General features: G+C 43.2%; 1 protein-coding gene across 1 annotated transcript; it reads left to right on the plus strand.

Annotated features, from left to right (window-relative positions):
• Nucleotides 1-385: 385 nt before the first annotated feature.
• On the plus strand, nucleotides 386-21,805 carry LOC117444884 (zinc finger and BTB domain-containing protein 46-like; the record flags this gene model as incomplete). The annotated part of the gene is made up of 3 exons (XM_034080266.2): nucleotides 386-768; nucleotides 21,081-21,304; nucleotides 21,467-21,805. Coding segments are annotated over exons 2-3 (525 nt in total), but the record flags the coding sequence as incomplete, so codon positions are not given.
• Nucleotides 21,806-23,340: the final 1,535 nt, after the last annotated feature.

The raw sequence follows: 23,340 nt of genomic DNA on the forward strand, positions 1-23,340 counted from the left end.
TTACAGTAAGCCTGGGGTCCTTACTGAGCCCTATGGCAACAGACGTACAAACTAGAAGCCCCATGAACCACACGAGACTCATGACAACTCCCTGCTCACATCTTAGCCCACACTATAATAATGATACTAATAATACTAATAATACTAATAATACTACTAATAATAATAATAATAATAATAATAATAATAATAATAATAATGATGGTAATACTAAGTCGTCTTAGTATTATTATGTCGTGTTTTATTTATGACATAATTTGCCTGAGGCAGTCTTATAGGAGTGGGACTCGCCTTAGATCAGATGGATACTCGCGGTGTGTGTGTTCACGTTGTCTCATTTCCTGACTCTGCCCAGAGAGAGAGAGAGAGAGAGAGAGAGAGAGAGAGAGAGAGAGAGAGAGGAGATACGGGGACAGAGAGAGAGAGAGAGGAGAGTGAGTGTAGGGGGAGAGTGAGATAGAGAGAGACGGTGAGAAAGAGACATAGAAATGCACAGAGGAGAAGGAGGAGGAGGGGGAGGCTCCTGATACCAATACACGGAAAAGCAAGGGAGGGAAAGAGAGAAAGAGAAAAAAGGGGCTGGTGGAGGAAGAAGAGCGGGGAGTGGGAGAAAACAGGGGGAATAACACTTAAAGAAAGCATACAGAGGAGAGGAAGGACAGTACCTAGTGCTTTGGACATCCCCTCATTTCTTCTCCCAGGCTGTCACACCAGATTGGACTCGGAAGGACCGACACCGCGTCCACCCCAGACCCCATGGGGTAACAGGTATGTCTGACTTCCTTATATCAGTTGTAGCTCCCTTTTTTTTTACCAGCACTGAGCCCCGATCCTCTGCTAACAGGTTTCATTGAGACGGTGGCGGGTATAGCAGGATTTCCATGCGTTTATATCATGTCAACAATTAGTTTAGTGCCTCGGAGCCATCGCGTCTACAGCTGATAGTTGGTAGGCGCACAGGTTGGAGACATGACACAATGAAACTCCTCGAAATCGTTGCGCTGTTACAGTTGGCCGTCGGAAAAGCTACTGTATATGAAGGCCTGTCTTTATGTTTCCGCTGATTTCTTTTATTCCAGTCCATTGGCATCATGTTCGCCACGGCATGAGTGTATTTCTGACAGCTAAATAGCCGGGCGAGTGAGCAGGCGACAGTCTGAAAGTACGCCTACCTGTTCCATACGTGATCGCCAGCTGTCTGTTGCGCGTGTTGATATTTGGAGACGCTGTCAGTCGTTGATTCGCACATTGTACATTTCACACACTATCAGAGAACACAGGCAGGTGATTTTCAATGGGAAAACGCTATTGATGATTACTTTCATTTGTCTGGACTTGTGTTTATGTTGGCAAACTGCTCTAAAATGTAAATTAAAAGACATGCAATTAACTAAAGGGATAACCCAATTACGCAAATATTATTTAAATACATTTCATACACCTCCTGCACATATGTATTCTTTGTACTTTTAAGAAATATCCCGCACGCTTAGATATACAGTAATATGCAACACTTGTAGAACATACGTGATCCTCTGTTTGGCTTTCTGTCAGCTGATCGAGTTGAATGAAAACAGCCGATCCTGGGGAAATTTGCAAAGTTTTGAACAGCGTGACAACCTATCGCCTACATCGGCTGCGGGGGAAATTGTCGTGCACAGATACCATGATGGCACACAAAATAAAGGGTGATGCTCCGTGCAGCCGTCTGGAGGGGATTCAAAATGAAAGCGCTCAGAGGCTGGAAGACAAGGGCTTAAACCCTCCTCCTTCTCCCCTCGATTAACCTCCAAAAGGGGGATTTCTCCAGCTGGACATTTCTGCTGCGTCAACACCCAGCCCCAGAGTATCAGACAAGACAAGATGAGGGGGGATTTTGTTTGCAGATGATGCTGCCTGTCGGTGTATCTTTTCTAATTGTTGAGCTACCGCTGATAATTATCTGATCCGTGTGGAGAGTTAAAGTGTGGCGTCAAGTGTTTGTTGGCGACTGGAGCTGAAAGCGTCTCTCTCTCTCTCGCTGCTTCCCTGTCTGTCTCCTGCTCTGTGTGTGTCTGCTGTCTATGTCTGCCCTCTCAAACCGGTCAGTTCCGTCTTCCTCCATTTTCTACCATGCTTACCATGTGAGAAAGGGGAACAGCCCCACTTCATCCACGCTCTGTATGTGTAAACAGTGAGTCGTGCTGCTCCAGCGCTGCCTGCTGCCAGCTGAGTCTCCAACACAATAATCTGTCAAAGTAACACAGAGCTCAGCTAATCATCATCTCTGCACTAAGGTTTCCCAACTTTGTTTATAAAACCAGCTTAGATTAACCCACAGATTCCTTTTTTATTGTTTACTTTAATTATTACACTTGTTGGGAAATGCAAAGCGTTGTTGTTGAGTAGATAATAGTAAATGTACATCCACTGAAAACACACTAAGAAACTCAGTCGTTCTGCTAACTTTAGGCAAATTATACCACTACACATTTAGTAGGAGATCCTCTGCCTCTCCAGAATAGTCTCTGTGTTTTTATTTTATCCTAGTTTGAGGAACTTAAAAGTGCCAGCCAGCCATGTTTTACTTTTAAGTTCACACTCTCAGTTTGAGTTGAAACAGTACAGCCAGTTAGATCCAAGCATTTTACTCTGTTTGACAGTGGCTAACTGGATCTGTGGGATTAAGAGACAATCTAGTGATTTTTTCCAAATTGTCTTAAACCTCATGGATTTGTCTGCTTGTTTTGTCCTCCCTGCTGTGGAGTTAAGGGTTGGTGCTTGATATGTTAAACCCTCCAAAGTCTTTATTCAGTAATTAAATTACTGTAAGCTCGTGTCGCATGCATGTTCATCCGTGCTCATTTTGTAACTATCGAACAGGAGGTAGCTTATCTTTTGTTTTAAATCTTAACAATCCTCAACTATAATGGCATTACTAGACCTTGGCATCGAGGCTCGGAACATCTCCCAGAATGCTTTGTGTCTGTGTGTTTGCCCCCTGCTCAACCACTGAGGTTTCTTCCCCCGAGGTAGATCTGTGTAGTGTTTCCATTACAAGAGCAGTGGACATCAGTGTGTGCATGTGTGTATCTTTGTGTGTGTCTGCACCTTCTCCATCTGTGTGTTCCACGGGGAAAATATAATACAGACCAAGACAGCAGCTACAAGGAAGAGTGGAGGAGTAGTGTAGGCGAGATCGGCCGAAAGATGGAAAAAATATTAGCTGCTCGTGTGCTTGTGGGATTGCAAAGGAGGATTTGAAGCGCTTTCCCTCTTGTGTTATCTCTCATGAATGGACCTTTTTAAAGTTGATTAAACATTATAGGTGAGTTGAATCTATATTTTTTAGGTTTTTCTTGGTTTAAAGCTGATGTGCTGTTTGTTGAAAGTGGTGGAGTTGTCACTCACTTGGATTGTTGTGCATGGTGAGGGTGTGTCAGGGTGTAAAAAGAGGGTGAGAATATGAGACGAGGGGCTTGGTTTGGGTGGGAGTCAGGTTTGGAGCTTGTGACACTTGCCTCTTCACTGTTTGCGTGTGTGTAAGCCTGCTGGTATGTAGGTGGTACTCCTGAACTGTGTGGTAGCAGGTTAGTCTGTTTAAGTTACGCAAACCCTGAGGATAGTGTGCTACCCCCTCACAAGAGTAAATGTTTTTATAGACAACCTGACAATAAACTGAGCAGTAAGTTTAAATCTGGTGTGCATTCCCTAGATATAGACAAAAAGAGGGCAAATGATCCCTAAGCACTCATTTGTTCCCTGTTAGCCACCTTGTACTCCATTCATCTCTGTCTCTATCTCTCTCTGCCAGTTTTCTCTTCCTGATCCCCCCTCGGAGCTCACTTGTTAATGGGAACACCTGTTTGGCTAACACACTGCAAAATGAACCATTTACACTCGCGTGTACACATCGTACATGACACGCCAAGGCTCTCCTGAGTTTTCTGACAACTCTGTCTTCCATTTGTCACACTGTGAATATTATCATTCTCACGTCTCATTTGGAATCAAGACAGTTTTGCAAACATTAACCCCCGTATCCAAAGCAGCTCCCTCCCCCATCCCCTAATAACTCCCAAGGCTTTTTAGCTTAACTGCCTCTATAGCTCATTGTGCAGTGCTGAATACAGGTGTTCCTAATCCCCGTGGGGTTACACGGATGCTGTGGGGGGTGTGTGTGTGGTTGTGTGGGAGAGTTTGTGTGTAACAGCTGTCTTCCCTATCCACCTATCTGACAAGCTCATCCTCCCCCCAGCAGATAGAACAGGTGAGTTTAAGATATTCCCACCTCAAAATACACACACACACACACACACGCTCACCACACAGAAATACTCTCCAACACCCCACTTGTCTTTTCAGGTAGGTGTTAATATTTCATAGCTGTGTGTGTGTGTGTGTGTGTGTGTGTGTGTGTGTGTGTGTGTGTGTGTGTGTGTGTGTGTGTGTGTGTGTGTGTGTGTGTGTGTGTGTGTGTGTGTGTGTGTGTGTGTGTGTGTGTGTGTGTGTGTGTGTGTGTGTGTGTGTGTGTGTGTGTGTGTGTGTGTGTGTGTGTGTGTGGGGGGCATGCACCTGCACGCAAAGCAGAATGTCAATGAAAGCAATAAGCTCTCTTGTTCTTTCCTTTTGTTCTTTTGTCTATGAATTTTAAATTAGGAGGTAATTCTCAGCTTTACCTCTAATTTGTATAATCTACAAGCAAGAATTGAAAGTCCAGAAGCGTATTTATACTTTGATTGTTGCTAAAAAATAAATGCAAAGAGGGTATTTGTTCAGTGAAAACGGCAGGTTGTCAGAATCTTTCTTAGGAGTTGTTGATATTGCAAAACACCTTTTTGGATCACACATTCCTGAGAAAAGAGAAGATGGTTTTCAGTTTGTGTGTTTTTATCAGGGTGTGTGTTTCTTTTATTTAGGAATGCAGAGCATATCAACTCACTCCAACCAGAGCCTCGTGATCACACAATGCTATCAGCGTCATGAATTTCTTTTCTGGAATTTACAACATTTTCTAACAGCATTTACCAATTGCATCAATGTCCAGCGTCGGTCCAGCCTTGAAATAGAATCCTCTTTATGTGTACTCCTAATTGTTGCTTTTATTTACTGTGGATTTTCACTTTTCCAGATGCTGTCATAACAAATATTGCAACAATTAAAGTGAGGATGGCAGTAATTTCACACGTCAGGTTAATGCATTTCAATTAGCTTTCTCAAAATGAAAGGAAAATGTAAAGGATAGAAAAAGTATATATTATCTCCAGACTATATTTTTTGCAAAGTATAATTTGCATTAATGTGACTTTCTTATAGTGGTATGTATAATGCTTTGAATTTTGAAATGCCTCCAAACTAAAACTCACCTTATGTTTAAAGATATCCTGACTGAAACGTGTCAAATGTTTATAATGTATACAACGTTATGTTAGAAAGCTAAACAAATGTGTTTTCTCACTGTTCACAACTCTTTGAAAGATCACATTGACCTGCTGTGACCTAGTGATTCTAATTTCCTCATTATAAACCACTGATATGACTCCACTAATGAACTGACAAGGGACCGGTTATTGTTTTCATGATTTTCATTCTTTCACCAGAAACGGACAAAATATGTTGTCTTCTTAAACAGGCTTTCCAATGTACCCTAAATTATTTAACTACTTTTGAAAATCTTACACTTTTTCTTTTGTTCTTTAATGGTTTCCACGTGTCACTTTATATGTCTCCGATGTGCAGGTTGGGCATCGTATTGCAGTATAATTATCTAGCTGAGTAGGACTGGTAAACAAGGGGGAAAGAACTATCTACACACACAGAGACAAAGATACACACACAAAGTATTTACCAAATATTTAGTCATATCAGCTGTACACTTTGCAGAAGGATCACTATATTTGTAGACCCATTTCATAAGCTAATAATGAAATGAAGGTTTTGGTTGGTAAAAAATGTCTTTGCAGTGAACCGACAGCTGAAAGCCTTGTATTTGAATGCGGTTGTTAGTTGTTTTTTTCCGAGTGATAGAGTTTGTCTTTTATACACACAGTGTGAGTATTTGATGAGAAATTGAGCGGCTTTGAGCAAATACATCTTTAGAAACAGTCAACTAGCCTCGGGCTGTGGCTGGTGAGAGATTTCCATATCAAAGCTCAGGTGAGAGAGGGAGACAAGGGAGGCAGAGAGAGAGGAAGGAAAAGAGAGAACGTTAAGGGGAGAAAATGGGGAGGGGGTTTGATGAAACAGACATTCACTCTGCAAGAGTTCTAGCCCTTGTTATTCTGTCCCTTTTGTGTGCAGCACAGTTTAGTCTGTGTGTATCGGGGCTGTCTGTCTCAATCTAAACTCCTGCGTTAAAAAAACAACCAGAGGGAAGGTTGGAAAGACTCAAATACGAACCAACACCTTTCTGTACTCAAAACCACACAAAGACTGTCTCCATAACCTTCTGATGACTGGAGCTGACCGCAGAAACAGTGTGTAGAGAAGAAAATGGTTTTCTCCCACCGATACTGCCTAACATCTGACCTGTGAGCTTCTGCCAATATTTGGATCCCTGTTTAATATTATTACCAAAGCATAAAACCATCATTTTCCCTGGAAATATTTATCTTCTTTAGCTACAAGCATCAGACCTGACCTCCATGGAATTGATGGCAACACTCTAATTAATGGATAGAGTTTTAATTTGGCGCTTTCAAACGCGTGTGTGCCTCTGTGTGTGTTTCTGACGAACATTATCCTGCTTTGTAGAGTTTTGTAATCCAGCCATGGACTCTGGCTAGAGTGCTAAAGTGCTGCTAACAAGGCCTGTTTAACATTCTCTCCCCTGCTCAACATACAATTATTCCACTTCGCTGCCATTAACATGTACAGTAGGACTGGGCTTTTAATTGGCCTGATATGACTAATGCCAGATCAACTTGGATTTGCTAATTAGTTTTTGCTTTAAAAGTGCCATCAGGACATGAAATATTCATTGATGTGAGGTGGAGCGAGGACTGTGGGTGGTATTAGTGGGATATTAGTGGTATAGGCAGGCTGTTCCAATGTGCTGGGAGAAGAAGATTGAACCTTCATTGGCCCGTTGTGGTCGGTTATTCATACTTTGGGTGAGGTGTTAGTTTTTCGTCATAATTTCAGACACCCACACAAAGACACACGCACACATTCATCCAGCGTACGCACACACCACCTCCATTCTCCGCATCACAAGGCCACCTCTTCTTCTTCTTCTCCAGCCCCCACCTCCTCTCTGTCTCTCCTGATCTCACCTCCCCCTCTGCCCTCCTCCCCCTTCCCATTATTTCAACTCTTCGTTTATTTCTTGCCTCCTCATCTCACATCCTTTTATTTTCTCCTCACCTTTTCCGTCCTCCTCCTCCTCCTCCTCCTCCTCCTCCTCCTCCTCCTCCTCCTCCTCCTCCTCCTCCTCCTCTCTCTGCTATTCCTCCTCATCCACCTTCTCCTTTTCCTTTTCCCTCCCACTCCTTAATCTCCAAACTATCCTCCTCCTCCTCCTCTCCTCCTCCTCCACCCCCTCCTCTGCTGTAAGTGGGCCAGGTGCCTCCTGTGGCCTCCCCTACTCCATTTCTCATTTTTACCCTTCCTCTACTCCTTTTCTCATTTCTACCCTCTCCCTGTTCTCTTTCTCATTTGTATCCTTCCCCCTGACCCTAGCTCATATTTATACATCCCCTCAATCCAACAGTTAGCAACCATTGAACGTGTTTTCCAGTTTTCTGCTGAAACGGAAACAATTGTTGTTAAGATAACTTCTTGCTTTAGGTTAGAATGTGAGAAGAACTTGGATGATTTGTATTCCTTTTTCAGCACTGAAAAAGTGTAACTTTATAATCAGTGATTAAAATGGAGGGTTATCATTGCTTCTGGACACTTCATGAGCTCCCCTAAGTCAGTTCCCTTTTATTAACAATAGAGGTGAAGCCAATCCAAATGTGAACAGAAGTGAGTAGGTTCACATCCCCTTTTCAGTGGTAAGGGGCAAATTTTTCCAACGGCCTTGTTGAAGCGACTTCCAATGTTGCATCCACACATACATCACCGATGCATGCACACATCCTCATTGTTACTGTCTTTGTGTTCTCTTGTCGCCCTGTGAATGCACACGGTGAGCTGGCAATGTGCTTTTCACCTCATCTCGTCCTGTCTATTTAATTTTTCCCCCACTCTTCCTCTTTTCATCCATTGTCATTCTGTCTGCCTTTGTCTCTGGCTGGCTCTATCTCTTGTCCTCTTCTTTTTTACTCTCTCTTTCTCACCCCCGCACCCCTTCCTCTCTTCCTCCTGTCTTCTGTGCCACCCCCCTTCTCTCGTTGTTTTCGTGTGTGCACTGGTGTGTCACGAAGGGGGTGGCGGTTGATTGTCAGTGGTTGGTGGTTTGGATGGACACCTGATACTGGCACTGCCTCACGATGTGGGAATGTGTGACTTCTTCAAAACTAGGTTTCCAAGGTGGGTGTTGTCCTTAGCGATGGTGAGCAAGAGCATGGGAGTTTGCACAGTGGACCTATTGTCTATACCTCTCTCTCTTTGTTTCCCTTAAGTCTGATACTGTACTTAAATTTAGAGTTCTTTCCATGTCTGTCGTTGGGGAAAAGAAGCAAAAGCCTGCGAGCCATTGGTTTTCATGTTAGTCAACAGGTGACAGTCAAACGTCAAACCACATTGGAGCAGACGTGCTCTGAGTGGATAGACTGACAGATAAGAAGGAGGTAGAAAGGATGACAGGAGAGGACAGGACAGAAAAGAGGATCCAGGTGAGGCATTTGTCTGGTCGTTCTTCGTCAATCACAGTGGACGTGGTATAGCCTCAAGCCACACCATGCAAAAGTCCATAGAAGAGTTCCATCAATTACACTTAAACAAAGGAAACTCCTCCTGAAACTTTACTTGCAATCTGCTGTTTGTTTTTCATCAGTTTCCTTGCTGCTATTCCTCCCTGAAGAGCCAATCATGGCACACACAAGGAAGACAAAGAACTTCAATGATTTTGCGTCTTCACTGATCACTATTAGAGTTTACTCAGCACAAGACCGCAAGCCGGTCTGTGTTGGAACTGTTAAAAAGATCGCTGAAGGGGCAGACCCTCAGTATCGATGCTACGTATTGATGAACGTCTGTGATGATACACTGTGCGGCATATTGAACTCTTAAGTCTCGCAGACAAAATGAAGTGTCCTCCATGTTCTCCAGTAGTCCAGTTAGCAATGCTACAGTAGAGTAGAGGAGCCCGCTGAGGCTCTGCAACCATCGATCTCGAGCTACACTGACGCCCCATCTGTCTTCCATTCTTCTTTTGTTTTCTTCATCACTACTTTTCTTATATTGCTTTCTTATTTGTTCCCCATCTCTCTTCACTTTTCATTTCCCTCTTGCATCTCCCGTCTCCCACCCTCCTTCTTACCCTTCACTGTCTCTTTTCTGACTCCAAAATGTGAGTCTCTATATTTAGATGCTCCTCTCCTCTCCCCTTGATTTCTCTCCCTTTATCTCACCTCCTTTTTTCCCACTGTTGAAGGACAGATTCTCTAAAGCGCTCCAAGATTCATCAGTGTTGTATAGAAGCTGCTTTTTGATCAGCCTGATGAGTGACAACACAGCCTCGGGCTATTATATACAAATGTGTTTTTATAAACACTTCTCTATCTATATGTAAATCAATGTGCTGTTCAGTTGTTGTCCGGGAGGCTGTGGAGCGATGGTAAGTTATAAGGGAACATTGCATGTAATGGACTAGGTTAATACAGTTAAATGATGTGTTTTTCTTGTTTATGTGTGCTCAGGAGTCTTTGTGAATGAGATTAGCTGGGAGTGAAGTCTCTTTTAATATTTGCTCAGAGGGGATGGAGGGTGTGCCTGTTGTCCTTGTGAGTACACACGTAAGACGCAGATTCATTGCTCCCCTCTTTGCGTGAGCTCATTGTAAGCTGCGGCCCAGTGTGGATTTGAGAAAGATTCCTCTGTTTGCCGTTTGACAGAGCTACAGTCACACCACGTAACTCTTACACACACAGACACACTCTCTGGACACCCGCCTCGGCAACAGATAGCTACCGACCACCAGCAATGAGTCACCATCATTCAGTCATTCACTTGCACATTGAAAAACCACACATTTGAACAAACAACAATTAGCTTTAAGTTCCTTTAGGGCTGGTAGTGTTGTACCATATGTTCACTCTTGACATTTTCTTCCTCATGGTAGCTCTTTATTTCATTTCCTTTATACTGATTATCAATTGTTATACAATATATGTGTGTGTGTGTGTGTGTGTGTGTGTGTGTGTGTGTGTGTGTGTGTGTGTGTGTGTGTGTGTGTGTGTGTGTGTGTGTGTGTGTGTGTGTGTTATAGTGTGAGACCTTTGTAGCTGGTGGCTCTAACAGCTCGGGAACAGGCCGCCTGGGTTCTGTGAGCTACAGTCATGTACATTCGCGTCTAGCTCGGCCGTGACAGCTTCCTTTTTCGCTGTGACAGGTTTTGTTTTAAGACCTATGAAAGGGTCTGGACAACAAGATGCAGACACACACACACACACACACACACACACACACACACACACACACACACACACACACACACACACACACACACACACACACACACACACACATATATATACACACTTTGAAAGGCTCGTTGGCAGAGACAGAGATCAGGGTTGGTGGTAAATGGAAGTTGCGAGCTGCTCTATAGACGTATACTGTCATCATCACTTTAGCCACAAAGCTATTTGGTTGTTTCTTTCAAACTAAACTGAGATTAAATGAAAAAAAGAAATGAAACTGGAAGACAAAAAGCAATTGTGGGTTAAAGTGAGTAAGATGCAGTAGGGGTAAATTAAAAGAAAATTCTGTTGATTAATTTTTGTAGTTTATCAATGAGTGGTCACATGATCACACAGAGTGGAAATCAAAAGTAGGCTCACCTAAAGGTCATCAAAATGTGAATTATAGCGTTTCTGTTACACAGCATTGTTTTTGAAAAACTCAATTACACTCCAATTACTGGGCTGATATATGTAAGGGTTTGGTTGTTTAGTTCCAGTCATGGGATGTCTTCAGCTTGCTTTGATATTTTTGATAAAATAGGCTTCCAATGTTCCACCTATTTTGAGAAAGCCCTTTTCCATTCTAACATGTCAAAGAAATGTTTTTTTCAAGTTTGGAGAACTTTACTGGCCTTCACACTAAATCCCATCGAACACTTTTGGTATGAACAGGAACACTGACTGCGAGCCAACATCCCTGCAGCCAGGTTTTAAAATGTTGTGGAAAACCTTTCTAGAAGAGTGGAGCCTCTAGCAGCAGAATAATAATTGCCCTTGGTTCTCAGATGAGATTTTCAACTATTACAAATGGCTGCTCTGTCTGTCATCTGTTAATGTTCACAGTTTTGGAAATAGTATTAGCACATGTCTTCCTTTCCCTTTCAAACAACTACACTGATATAACTCAAGGCTTCTTTTTAGCCTGTTTGTCAGACTGATCATCTTTAATTGCCCAGTATGACTCTGAAAATTAAATGATATGTTAATATTTTCCTCAGGTTAAACATTTTATAATATTGGCTTTGGTTTAAAACACGAAGAGTATTGATTAGTTTTTTCACTACTAACTCTGGGGGAGGAAAGCAAAAGAAAAATACATGATTTATTTATGACCAAAAAAACCACAAAAAGTTCCCAGAAGTCAGAAACTGACAATGTCCTCCCTCAAAACTCCCCCTCCCCTGAAGTCAGAGGTTGTAGATGAGAACATCATAAGTCTGATGCAGTGATGAAACTTGGTTTTATACCAAGATACCCCAACATTGAAGTTGTCGTTGTGATATGGGATCCCCCCCTACCATTTTCCCCTACCAGCTCCGAGCTGCAACACCACAGACACTCCCTGCAGGTTATTTCACTTCCCTGTTCCACACTGATAGGTTTTTCAAAGAAGTAGCCCCTTCCTGTCTTTGAATTATACCTAAACCTAAATCATTATCTGACTAGACTAGAGTACAGTATTGCAATTTCTTATTAAGTCTGTTTGGTGATTTAATGATAGAGCTGATAGAAAACAACTCCAAACAAATATCCTGTTCAACTACACTGAACAAAAATATAAATGCAACACTTTTGTTTTTGCTCCCATTTTTCATGAGATGAACTCAAAGATCTAAAACATTTTCTATATACACAAAATAACCATTTCTCTCAAATATTGTTCACAAATCTGAACAAATCTGTGATAGTGAGCACTTCTCCTTTGCCGAGATAATCCATCCCACCTCACAGGTGTGCATATCAAGATGCTGATTAGACAGCATGATTATTGCACAGGTGTGCCTTAGGCTGGCCACAATAAAAGGCCACTCTAAAATGTTCAGTTTTATCACACAGCACAATGCCACAGATGTCGCAAGTTTTGAGGGAGCGTGCAATTGGCATGCTGACAGCAGGAATGTCCACCAGAGCTGTTGCCCGTGAATTGAATGTTCATTTCTCTACCATAAGCCGTCTCCAAAGGCGTTTTCAGAGAATTTGGCAGTACATCCAACCGGCCTCACAACCGCAGACCGCGTGTAACCACACCAGCCCAGGACCTCCACATCCAGCATGTTCACCTCCAAGATCGTCTGAGACCAGCCACTCGGACAGCTGCTGCAACAATCGGTTTGCATAACCAAAGAATTTCTGCACAAACTGTCAGAAACCGTCTCAGGGAAGCTCATCTGCATGTGGGTGAGCGGTTTTCTGATGTCAATGTTGTGAATCGAGTGGCCCATGGTGGTGGTGGGGTTATGGTATGGACAGGCGTATGTTATGGACGACGAATACAGGTGCATTTTATTGATGGCATTGTGAATGCACAGAGATACCGTGACGAGATCCTGAGGCCCCATTGTTGTGCCATTCATCCACGACCATCACCTCATGTTGCAGCATGATAATGCACGGCCCCCATGTTGCAAGGATCTGTACACAATTCCTGGAGGCTGAAAACATCCCAGTTCTTGCATGGCCAGCATACTCACCGGACATGTCACCCATTGAGCATGTTTGGGATGCTCTGGATCGGCGTATACGGACAGCGTGTTCCAGTTCCTGCCAATATCCAGCAACTTCGCACAGCCATTGAAGAGGAGTGGACCAACATTCCACAGGCCACAATCAACAACCTGATCAACTCTATGCGAAGGAGATGTGTTTGCACTGCGTGAGGCAAATGGTGGTCACACCAGATACTGACTGTTTTTCGGACCCCCCCAGACCCCCCCAATAAAGCAAAACTGCACGTTTCAGAGTGGCCTTTTATTGTGGCCAGCCTAAGGCACACCTGTGCAATAATCATGCTGTCTAATCAGCATCTTGATACCTGTGAGGTGGGATGGATTATCTCGGCAAAGGAGAAGTGCTCACTATCACAGATTTTTTCAGATTTGTGAACAATATTTGAGAGAAATGATTATTTTGTGTATATAGAAAATGTTTTAGATCTTTGAGTTCATCTCATGAAAAATAGGAGCATAAACAAAAGTGTTGCATTTATATTTTTGTTCAGTGTATGATCTTTTTACCTTAAAGTTTAGTTTTAGTAGATAAATTGGAAGTTGTTTTGACATTTAAATGACTTCTCCACAGCCTCAGTTCATTCAGGGATCCACCCTTGTTTTGCATAGGTGGAAAATCCTGGCTACCCTCTGTGTTAGAGGCAACACATATCGAACAAAAGACTCACTGTTTAGCTATCTGTTCCCGTGCCTTCACCTCTTCTCTCCTCTCCTCCCTTATTTCTGACTTTCACATCCTTCTTATTCTCCCATCCTTTCCTTGTTCCACTCCTTTATTTCCGGCTCTCACTCCTGTTTCTCCCTCCTCCTGTACAGCCCTCTTTTTCTTGCATCTCCGTTGTCTTTACAGTCCTCCTCATCCGCCCCTTCTCCCAATCTCCCCCTCCTTTCATTTTGGGTTCTCCAACAGTGGTAATGAGATGTTTCATTATTTGCATTTCACAGCTTTTAATAGAGAGAGAATTTAGGCTAAGCCCCGGGTCGTCAGTCAGGGAGTTACCATGGGAGACATAGCAGGCTTAGGGGCCTAGAGAGAAAGATAGCCCAGAAACTACACTCACATACAGACACACATGCACAACTGTAAAGAAGGGAGACATAGAAAAAGGACAAACAGAGATAGGTAGGGCTGATATGACTTATCTCACTCGATTTGAATATGAATGTCAACTAGCCAAAGCTTAAAGGTTTGTTGAGTAACTCAAGGTGAAGTTAGTCAGGTTAAAGAGTCACTTCTTAGAGTCACACTTTGTTTCAGGTCACTCTAGGATGATCCCTGTCCGTCCTTACTATGCCTGGATTTCCATAAGACGACACCAGGCTTAACACCTGCGTGGCCAAAGGTAATGGGACCAGGTGTCGGAGACAGCCCGGAGCTGTGGAATTGTGCACCTAAGTGTCCTAAGGGTCCTAAGCCGACGGGAGGCTTAAAGAGGCAGATCTTTTGGCAGGTACACTGAATGTGAACATGCACAAAAAAAGGTCTTCAGGTGTAAGGTGGAGGGTCCAGGTATTGTTTAAGGGCGGTGGATGTCGGAGGGGACTGAGTTTGTAAGAGAGCGATTTACGGAGGGAGTAACGCTAAGTCTCCCTAAGCCTCCTGGATCCTCTTTGGTCCCTCTCCACATGACATGGCTATCCTTCTATGAGTCAATCTCTACCTCCACCTTGAGTTTTGGGCGCCTGCCAAAGAAACAGAGAGCGGACGGAGAAAGGGAGAGCAAAATAGAGGTGCAAAATGTGGCATGATGGGGAAGGTGGAGAGAATAAAGGTGGACAGATGGAAGGTGTGGGATAAAAGAAACATGACACACTGAAGACAGGAACACATGCAGGGAGGTCTACAGAAGAAAAAACGAGAGGCAAACATGAACAGAACCGTATTTCCAACAGAAAATAAAGGCCGCTAAGAATGAGCCATTCACAGCTAATGGCTTTGATGTATTTGTTTTTCTAATTGCAGCTTGCATGCCTGCGTGCGAGTGTGCGTGTGTGTGTTATTTCTGTCCGTGCCTGCCTTGTTGATGGGCTGCCACCCTGGCTTGTCCGGAAGGCTGCCCTAGCTCCGTCGGATTGGGGATTAACCCCGGGATAATGGCCTTGATGCCCAGTTGAGTGGAAGCAAAGCTGTTTAAAAATATTGGCTGCCTGAGTCATTCTCCCCTCTCTTCCTGTCTCCCCATCTTTCTATCTTCAGTTGATGTTTTCTGCATTTCTCTTTTCTCTCTGTTTTTCACTGTTCTTTATTCTTTGGCTATTTACCTTTTTCTCTTTTCATTTGCTCCCTCTATGTGTAACCTCATCCAGTGTTCGTAATGACCTTTAATGGGTCTCGCATTTGCAAATGTTCAGCTAACATTGGTAACATTAATCACACATTCATGATTTTATTGTGGATTTAAAGAAAGTAGCAGTAAACCTTCGCAGTCTAATACAACTTTTATATTTTCTTTAAATGGAAGAACTAATATATTTTTACTCTGGGAAGTAATGGCTGTTTTTAATCATACTGTCATGTGTTCGGAGAACAGTGCCTCCATTGTCCAGCCGGATATCATTTTAATTCCCCTTATGCATGCTGTCATTTTTTTTCATTTTATTGGAAAATGTTGCTTTCTTCCTGTACCTTTTTAAGAATTTTTAAATGTTGTGTCATATCATGTAAAAGATCTCTTTCACATCTTTGTTCTTGAGGCTAAAGTCATTTATTCACTTTTGTTTTTTTAAAGCTTTACACATAAACCCTTTTGTGCAGACCTGACAACTTTTTTTCAGAAACTGCCCACCATGATATGGTCGTGTTCTGGTGCAAGTCTGCAATAGAAACGTGTTGCTTTTTTTGTAACTGAGGCTGGGATAGTTGACAACATAAATGCCAATTCTTGGCGACTGAATCCTGACATGATATCCTCCTTCTTCTTCTTCACAATTATTAATTTTTTCAATCTCAGGCCAGTTTTTACTGCATCCTCCCTGCTGATTTAAAACGACAATGCCAAGATAAAAGTAGAGATGTGAAAAGGAGGGAATTCACTGCAAATAGAGTATCTTTAAAAGTAGAAATGATATGTACTGATAGTGTGATCCAACATAATATTGGAGATGTATTGCTGCACTGTGTCAGTATGGAGAAGTTTATGAGTTAGCCGAAGTTACTTATGTGAACATCTACCATATACGTTTCCAGTCACCTGTATACACCACTCTCTAAACTCTGTTTTGATGAAAACCAACACTTTAGGAGCGTAAAACTCCATTATGTTATGGTTGATAGATGGTTGACCATGTCTGCCTTGCATTTGGTGCTGGACAGAGCATACAGTCATTTATGAAGTTTGCTGAATATAGCTTCTGCTTATAGAAATAATGCTAATGAGATGGCAGTAGGAGAGGTTCAAAGCAGTGAATTAGCTGCCTATATACCCAAAAATGAGGCTGAAAACCGATGTGGAGCTGAGATAAATTATATGAGATAATTATCAATTGTCTTACTAGAGCTATCACTTTTGACAATTATATTTTAAATGACCAAAAATACATGTTTGCTTTAGTAATTTTTGCATTTACAAAAACAAGTTCAGTCAGCACATCAAATGTATCTTTTCAATTTTCTCAGTCTGCTTTTGTCTTCATTTATTTATAGGAATTTATTTATTTTACTACTGCCTCTGTGAACTCGAGTTTGACATTCTCGTCCATCCAAAGTCGTTTTATCAAATAATGAGCAGAACTGTTACATTCGTTGAGCAGAGGTACACAATTGAATGTAGCGTGATTAGCTGAGGGTGGCAATTTTACAAGCAGCACACCGGCCACTAAATAAAAATATTCCCTGACCAATTGGAAACCCCTTAATCTTAAATAAGTACAACTGATGGTATAACGAAACTGCTTCGATAGTGCCAACACACATAAAGAAATCTGCAGACCTTGTGCCTGCAAGAATGATAATAAGAAAGCAGACAAGTTTGCTTCGAGTTTTATTTAATAAACTCTGTTTCATATATTATCACACTGATTTGAAGATGTTTTGTGTGTTTTTAAGACCCTGATGTGGTGTGATGTATCAATACCCTTAAAAATCACAGCATGAGCCTGCTGTGAAAGCTCTGAATGTGAAAACACCCTCGTGCAAACAAAGTATCTCTGCCTCTGATCCAAAAGGACCTTGCACACGTCTCCCCTCGGTCCCATGCGGTCAAGGAGGCATTGAAAGTGGCTCGGATGGGACAGGCTGAATTAAGAGAAACACAAGAAGGAGGAAGCCCCATTCTTCTCACTCCATCACACGTCTCTTCTCTTTAGTCGTCTGGCCGGGGCCTAAAGTGACTTGCCTTGATGTGACCAGGACAAACCGGGGTGTGATGGCCGTGACGGCTCTGTTAAGCGTGTCAATGTGTGTTTTTTTGATTCTTGCATGTGCTTGTGTATTTAGGGGCAGGGTATATGTGTGTGTGTGTGTGTGTGTGTGTGTGTGTGTGTGTGGTGTGTGTGTGTGTGTGTGTGTGTGTGTGTGTGTGTGTGTGTGTGTGTGTGTGTGTGTGTGTGTGTGTGTGTGTGTGTGTGTTTTTATGGGGGGGGATCGGGGCTCTTGATTTTGTGTGAGGGAAAGGAAGGGGGGTTAAGGAGGACAGTCACTTTTGATTTGGCTTCAGAAGGGTGACAGGGACTTGGAGTTCCGGTTGCATGCTTTACTGAAACAATCGTCTCTGACCACAAAATAAGTGCTCTCAGACTGTCAACCTGCCTGCTGATGACTTTTCCCTTGTTTTTTTTTCATGGTGACATTTCATAGAGGGATGATAAAGCTTTTTTTTTCTGCTCTGTGACATCCTGAAAGCAAGCTTAGTGTCTGTAGCCTTGGTGAGGCTGCTAATGCTTTGGATGAGACACACATGTCTCTGCCTCTCTCTCTTTACCTGTTTGTTCGACAAGTTCATTTTATCTTACCTTCCTCTATCGTGCCAAGTAGGGGGGGGGGGGGGAAAGTATCCAGTTTTGGCCTTATTGATGGTCAAGGCTTGAGGGGTAAGATGGAGTAGGTCCTCAGAGAAAATAAATAATGAACACTGGAGTGGCTTTTCTGGGTGTTTATGTGCCTATTGTACCCCCACTTTCAAAACACTGACCAAAACACACCTCTTCAGACTGGCTTTTTAATTTGTGAATTATGTTGTGTGCTGTTTTAATATTTATTATTTTCTTTTTTTTAATTCTATTTTATCATGTTTTATCAAACCACTGTAAAGCGTCTTTGAGCACCTGAAAAAGCGATTTGAAATTAAATGTATTATTATTATTATAATTATTGTAATAGAAGCGGTTGGGATTGGTTCATCTGGAAAAGGGGTCTTTGACTGCCAACAAGCCAATTTGCCAAGCGAAGAGTTTAGAGGTCCACCTCTCTCCTAACTACTGACTCAGTATGTCTCTGAGTCTGTTGAAGCAATACATCTGATAAGACCTCTCCCTCTCTTCCTCCTAGTCCTTTGCTGCTGTGCTACCCTTCACTGACCATTGTTTTTGTTGCATTTGAGGCACCATTTAACATGGTTTTGGTTGCAATCAGAGACCCACATTCAACATCACATTCATAGTCGCACATTTGCTGAGAACGTAATTCTCCTAGTCCCACATACTTGGTTGCTAGATTTCCTTAAACCTGCCAAAATCCTGAATGTTTTACTGTATAAAAGGATTTCAAATATATATTTTCTTAGTTTCCTAGAGTGTGATCTTGTTATGCAGATCTTTGTGGTTTGATTTATGATTTTGAGACCCAATACAATAGAGCTGATCTACTTTCTCCCCCCAACATACTGACAGTGTGGATTATCTTGAGTAATTGGGGCACTGTTTTTCAATGAAGTGAGCAACACACTTTTAATTGCAATCCCCTCCATTACAGTATATTGGAGGGAAGGCAAACATCTCTGAGACAGATATCCTTTAGCTAGGTAGGTAGAAAAGGTATTGAGGTATTTCTCTCAGTGAATAAATGACTTTTTTCTGTCGTGTTTGTGATTCAAACAGTCAGAGCCAATCTTGTATAGCGGGACTATTCAATTTAATGTGCCAGTGGCCCTGAGAGAAGAAGAGCAAAGAGAGGAGTCGCTGTGTCTTTAAAAACCCTCGGTTTCTCTGCAAAGGTGAGAGGTGAAGACTCTCAATACCTCCATGAGAGCAATACAGAAGAAAAGAATAACTCAAGGTTGGACTGCCAATAGATGTGAGCTGAAGGAGAAAACTTTTGCTTCAAAACTGCCTTTCCAAACTCCGAGGGACACTGTTATTCTTCATTCTCGGCCAAGTTTTTTTCTCCACACTATTTTTGATTTCCTTGACTTAAATAAATGCCAGTCAAAGTGAAAAGTTGTGAGAGAGCCGTGCATTAATACAATTGAAGACAGTTTTGGGATGTTATCTTTTTTTTTGGAGAAAGAGAGGCTTCAGCAGTTGTCACCGTCACTCCATCCATCACTACAGCCCGTCCACTGCTGTTCATGGGAGGTGTGTTTGTCCCAGTGGACGTGGGAGACACTGTGGATTTATCTGATCTTACAAGCCATCAGGTTGAGCAGAGCTTTGCTAAACATGACCTGAAGTGTGCCCGGCCCCCGAGCAAACGCTGCTGTCACCTTGGCCAACCCGAGCTGTCATCTCTCAGAATGGCCCATGAGAGCTGACAGCTGTGGCGTTCCCAAAACAAATCAGCTGCTGCGTTTGGTAACACTCTGCGTCCCACGATTTAGCCCTCACCAAGATGAGAGCGGGAGCGGCGGCTGCTAATGCTCTGGCTAATGAACTGCCTGACTGTGTGTTTGTGTGTGTTTGTGTGTTCTTCTTCACCCTCTGTGAGTGTTGGTGTTTGCAAGGACTTATGAGGTTGATCTTTGTTTTTCTGCCACTTAGTTGAATGGTTCAACACGGAACAATGTTAAGGTCGGCTTTTTTTTCCTTCTGCTATCCTTTCTATGTGGCCTTTACCTGCATTCCTTCTATTGAGTTAGCTCAATATTACATTAGAAGTCATCTAACCTGAAGACAGCAGAACATATCAGGAAATATGAATCCAACCATATGTTAGAGATCAAGTGGGACCAAAAGCTAGTCAAATCTTTTTCGGGTGAACATTCTAATCTTGAGCTTTTATTGTAAGCTGCAAAAAAATCCTGTCAATCCTGTCAATGAATACTGAAAAGTTGTATCTTCATTCACTGACGTTGAGCAGGTCCACAAATTGTCCTTGATTTAAGGATCTTTTCTGTGTAGTTTTCAGAAAAAACCCGTTGTGTTCACAACCCAGACTGAACTGTGAAAGATCAGAAACAGAGGTTTAACAGAGAGACTTTCCGTCTCAACTAGACAGATGATTAAATATTCACAGTTGAGAGAAGGATGAAGAAGAAAAAAACAAGGAACTGAGGCTGTTTATTGATAAATGTAATGGTAAAGTGGTTTGTACTAAATGAGGTGTTTTTCTCCCTCTCAACTGTTTTGTGAAAGTGTCACGCTTTTTAACTGACGATTTTAATGAGCTAACCCACACACACACTCACACACCGATGGACCTGTCAGACACGGTTTAACACAGAGATTTTTGACTATTTGTTACTGGGCTGTTTTTAGACATCAAACTACAGCATTTGAGATGTGGTCTCTATTGATGTCATTGTTTTTTATGTCCCAGTCATTACTGAGATATCCTTACCCTGGCGCGCCTTGAAAGGAGAGGTTCAGCTAAATTTACTTATTTGTTCCCCCTTACGTGAAAATGAATCCGACATTCCAAGCAAGGGGTTTTAATATAGCTAGAGCCATCATCCATGTATATGGACTTAACAGAGAAATACCTGAATATGTTGCCAGAAAAGTGGCTTTGAAGTCATTTCCCCTGTACTATATCTTTCTGCTTCTGTACACTCAAATGTCCATGCTGCACAATTGATGGCACACTATACTATATGTTTTGATATTACAGCTTGAAGTAAAACCTATTGCCTGTCTTTGTTTGGTTTCCCAGCAGACGTTTTGAGGAGAGGCTTTTGTTCAGCGACACAGATGAACAACAGAAAAGGAGGACATGGAGATCTCCCTCACTACCGTCAGCGCCTCAGAGAGCTCAATGAGCAGAGGCAGCATGGCATCCTCTGCGACGCCTGTGTCATTGTGGAGGGAAAGATTTTCAAGGCCCATAAGAACGTCCCTTCTGGCCTCCTCACGCTACTTCAGACTCTTTACTGCCAGGTAAGGGACTGCCACACCTGGGGGAAGAACGGGTCCGAGGGAATGTGTTAGTCCTTGTTTTTCTCTCCGATCATTCTGTGTGTTTTAAAAAGCAATAACAAAGGTGCATTTACCGTATGAAAATAAACAAGACTGTTAATAATAATCTTTCTCACCCTTCAGGTTAAAAAAGGGGCAGACCCTCACCTCCAGACTACTGTCACTCACCTGGACATTGTCACTGCGACAGGCTTCAAAGCCATACTGGACTTCATGTACTCTGCGCACCTCGCCCTCACCAGTAAGAACGTGATCGAGGTCATGTCAGCCGCCAGCTACCTGCAGATGACGGACATCGTCCAGGCCTGCCACAGCTTCATCAAGGCGGCGCTGGACATCAGCATCCGCTCTGAGATGGCCGATGAACTGACCGACTTTGAGATGGGAGCTGTGGCTGCTGCCGGCATAGGTGGAGGAGGAGGAGGAGGAGGAGGAGGAGGAGGAGGAGGAGGAGGAGGAGGAGGAGGAGGAGGAGGAGGAGGAGGAGGAGCAGGAGGAGGAGGAGGAGGAGGAGGAGGAGGAGGAGGAGGAGGAGGAGGAGGTGGAGGAGGAGGAATCGTGGGCATGGCTTCTGAAGCCCTGGCCTCCATCATGTCTGGTCGCAGCACCTCCCCTTGGCTCGTGCGCCGCACCAGTCCGGCCAACTCTTCTGGGGACCTCTCAGCATCGCAGCTGCCAGCGAGGGAGGCAGCACGTATGGCGAAGGAGGACCAATAGGACCCCCTTAAGTGAGCCCATGAGAGCCAGGAGGAAGCCTGCCCAGGACTCCCAACCCGCCTGTGCCACAGGGACGACTACAGGGCTCATGTCACCGTGCAAAGAGGAACAGGCTGTCCCCAGCCTCCTCCTCACAATCCCCGGGACACGTCCTAGAGGGGCTCCCGCTCAGAGCCAGGGGGGATGTGGGTCGTGGGGGCTGTAGGGGGCTGCATGGGAGGAGCTGGAGAGGGGTCCTGGCAACCCCTCTTCAGGGTCAAGGGCGCAAGGTAAGAACATGGAAGAACCAAGGACACTGTCAGGCATATTAAGCAGCAGGCTGAGAGGACACTGGGACAGAGAGCGGGGACAGGGAGAGGGAACGGTGACAGTAGGCCTGGGTCTGCACCCTGCCCTCCATGCTGGGCTGTGCCGGATGGGAACTACATACGGACAGGAAATCCCAGGTAAGGCTGACACCAACCTGCTCCATACACTGTTTTAACTGATATACACAAAACGCACTCACATGATATGTGAGAGTAAACCATGCTTTTTCAGATCCAAATAATGTTCTTATAATGGATTTGTTGGTTAGGTTATTAGTTTACTGTCACCAAAGCAGGTGGAATTGACTGTTACTGGCTCTTAAAAATGGAAGGATGGATGCAGGCCAAAAGAAAGCTGACCTGCACTTATGTCTTGGAAAACACTTTGTGGCTCTCAGTTGATGACTTTGAGGTTTAAGAGTTTCCGAGAGTTGATGCAGTTTCCTTGTTGGCCTCTACTCGTTATCTTATTAAATAATGAGTTAATGACTGGTGAGATAATACGATTGGGCGAGATAATTAAGTGAGTGTGTTGTTTAAAAAACGTAACTATAGTGAAATCGTATTTGTGCTTCTCTTTCTAACACTTTCCAACCAGATGGGCAGCAGGTGCAATCAAACTTCTCTGTCGACTTTTGTTATAACAAAGTTAAGCAGTGCGCAAGACACTTTACAGGACATGAACAAGGCTTTGAATCCTGAGAGGATATTGCAATGCTTGTTAGCAATCCTTACAGTTTAATGGTATACAATGACCTATGTTCCCCTCTGGGTTGAGATTAGCCAGGTTCTACAACCTAACGTGTCAGTCCTAAGATGCTTATCTTAAATCTTGGCGGTGTGAGGTGAAGCCTTGGTCAAAGGCAGAGCGGTAAATACAAACTCCTCTTACTGCAGTGTATGTGATACACACTTCCACATAAACAGGACAATGCATTCACAAACACACACACCACACATTTATTTGAGAAA

Source organism: Pseudochaenichthys georgianus, unplaced genomic scaffold (assembly GCF_902827115.2).
Source record: "Pseudochaenichthys georgianus unplaced genomic scaffold, fPseGeo1.2 scaffold_979_arrow_ctg1, whole genome shotgun sequence".
Lineage (NCBI taxonomy): Eukaryota > Metazoa > Chordata > Actinopteri > Perciformes > Channichthyidae > Pseudochaenichthys > Pseudochaenichthys georgianus.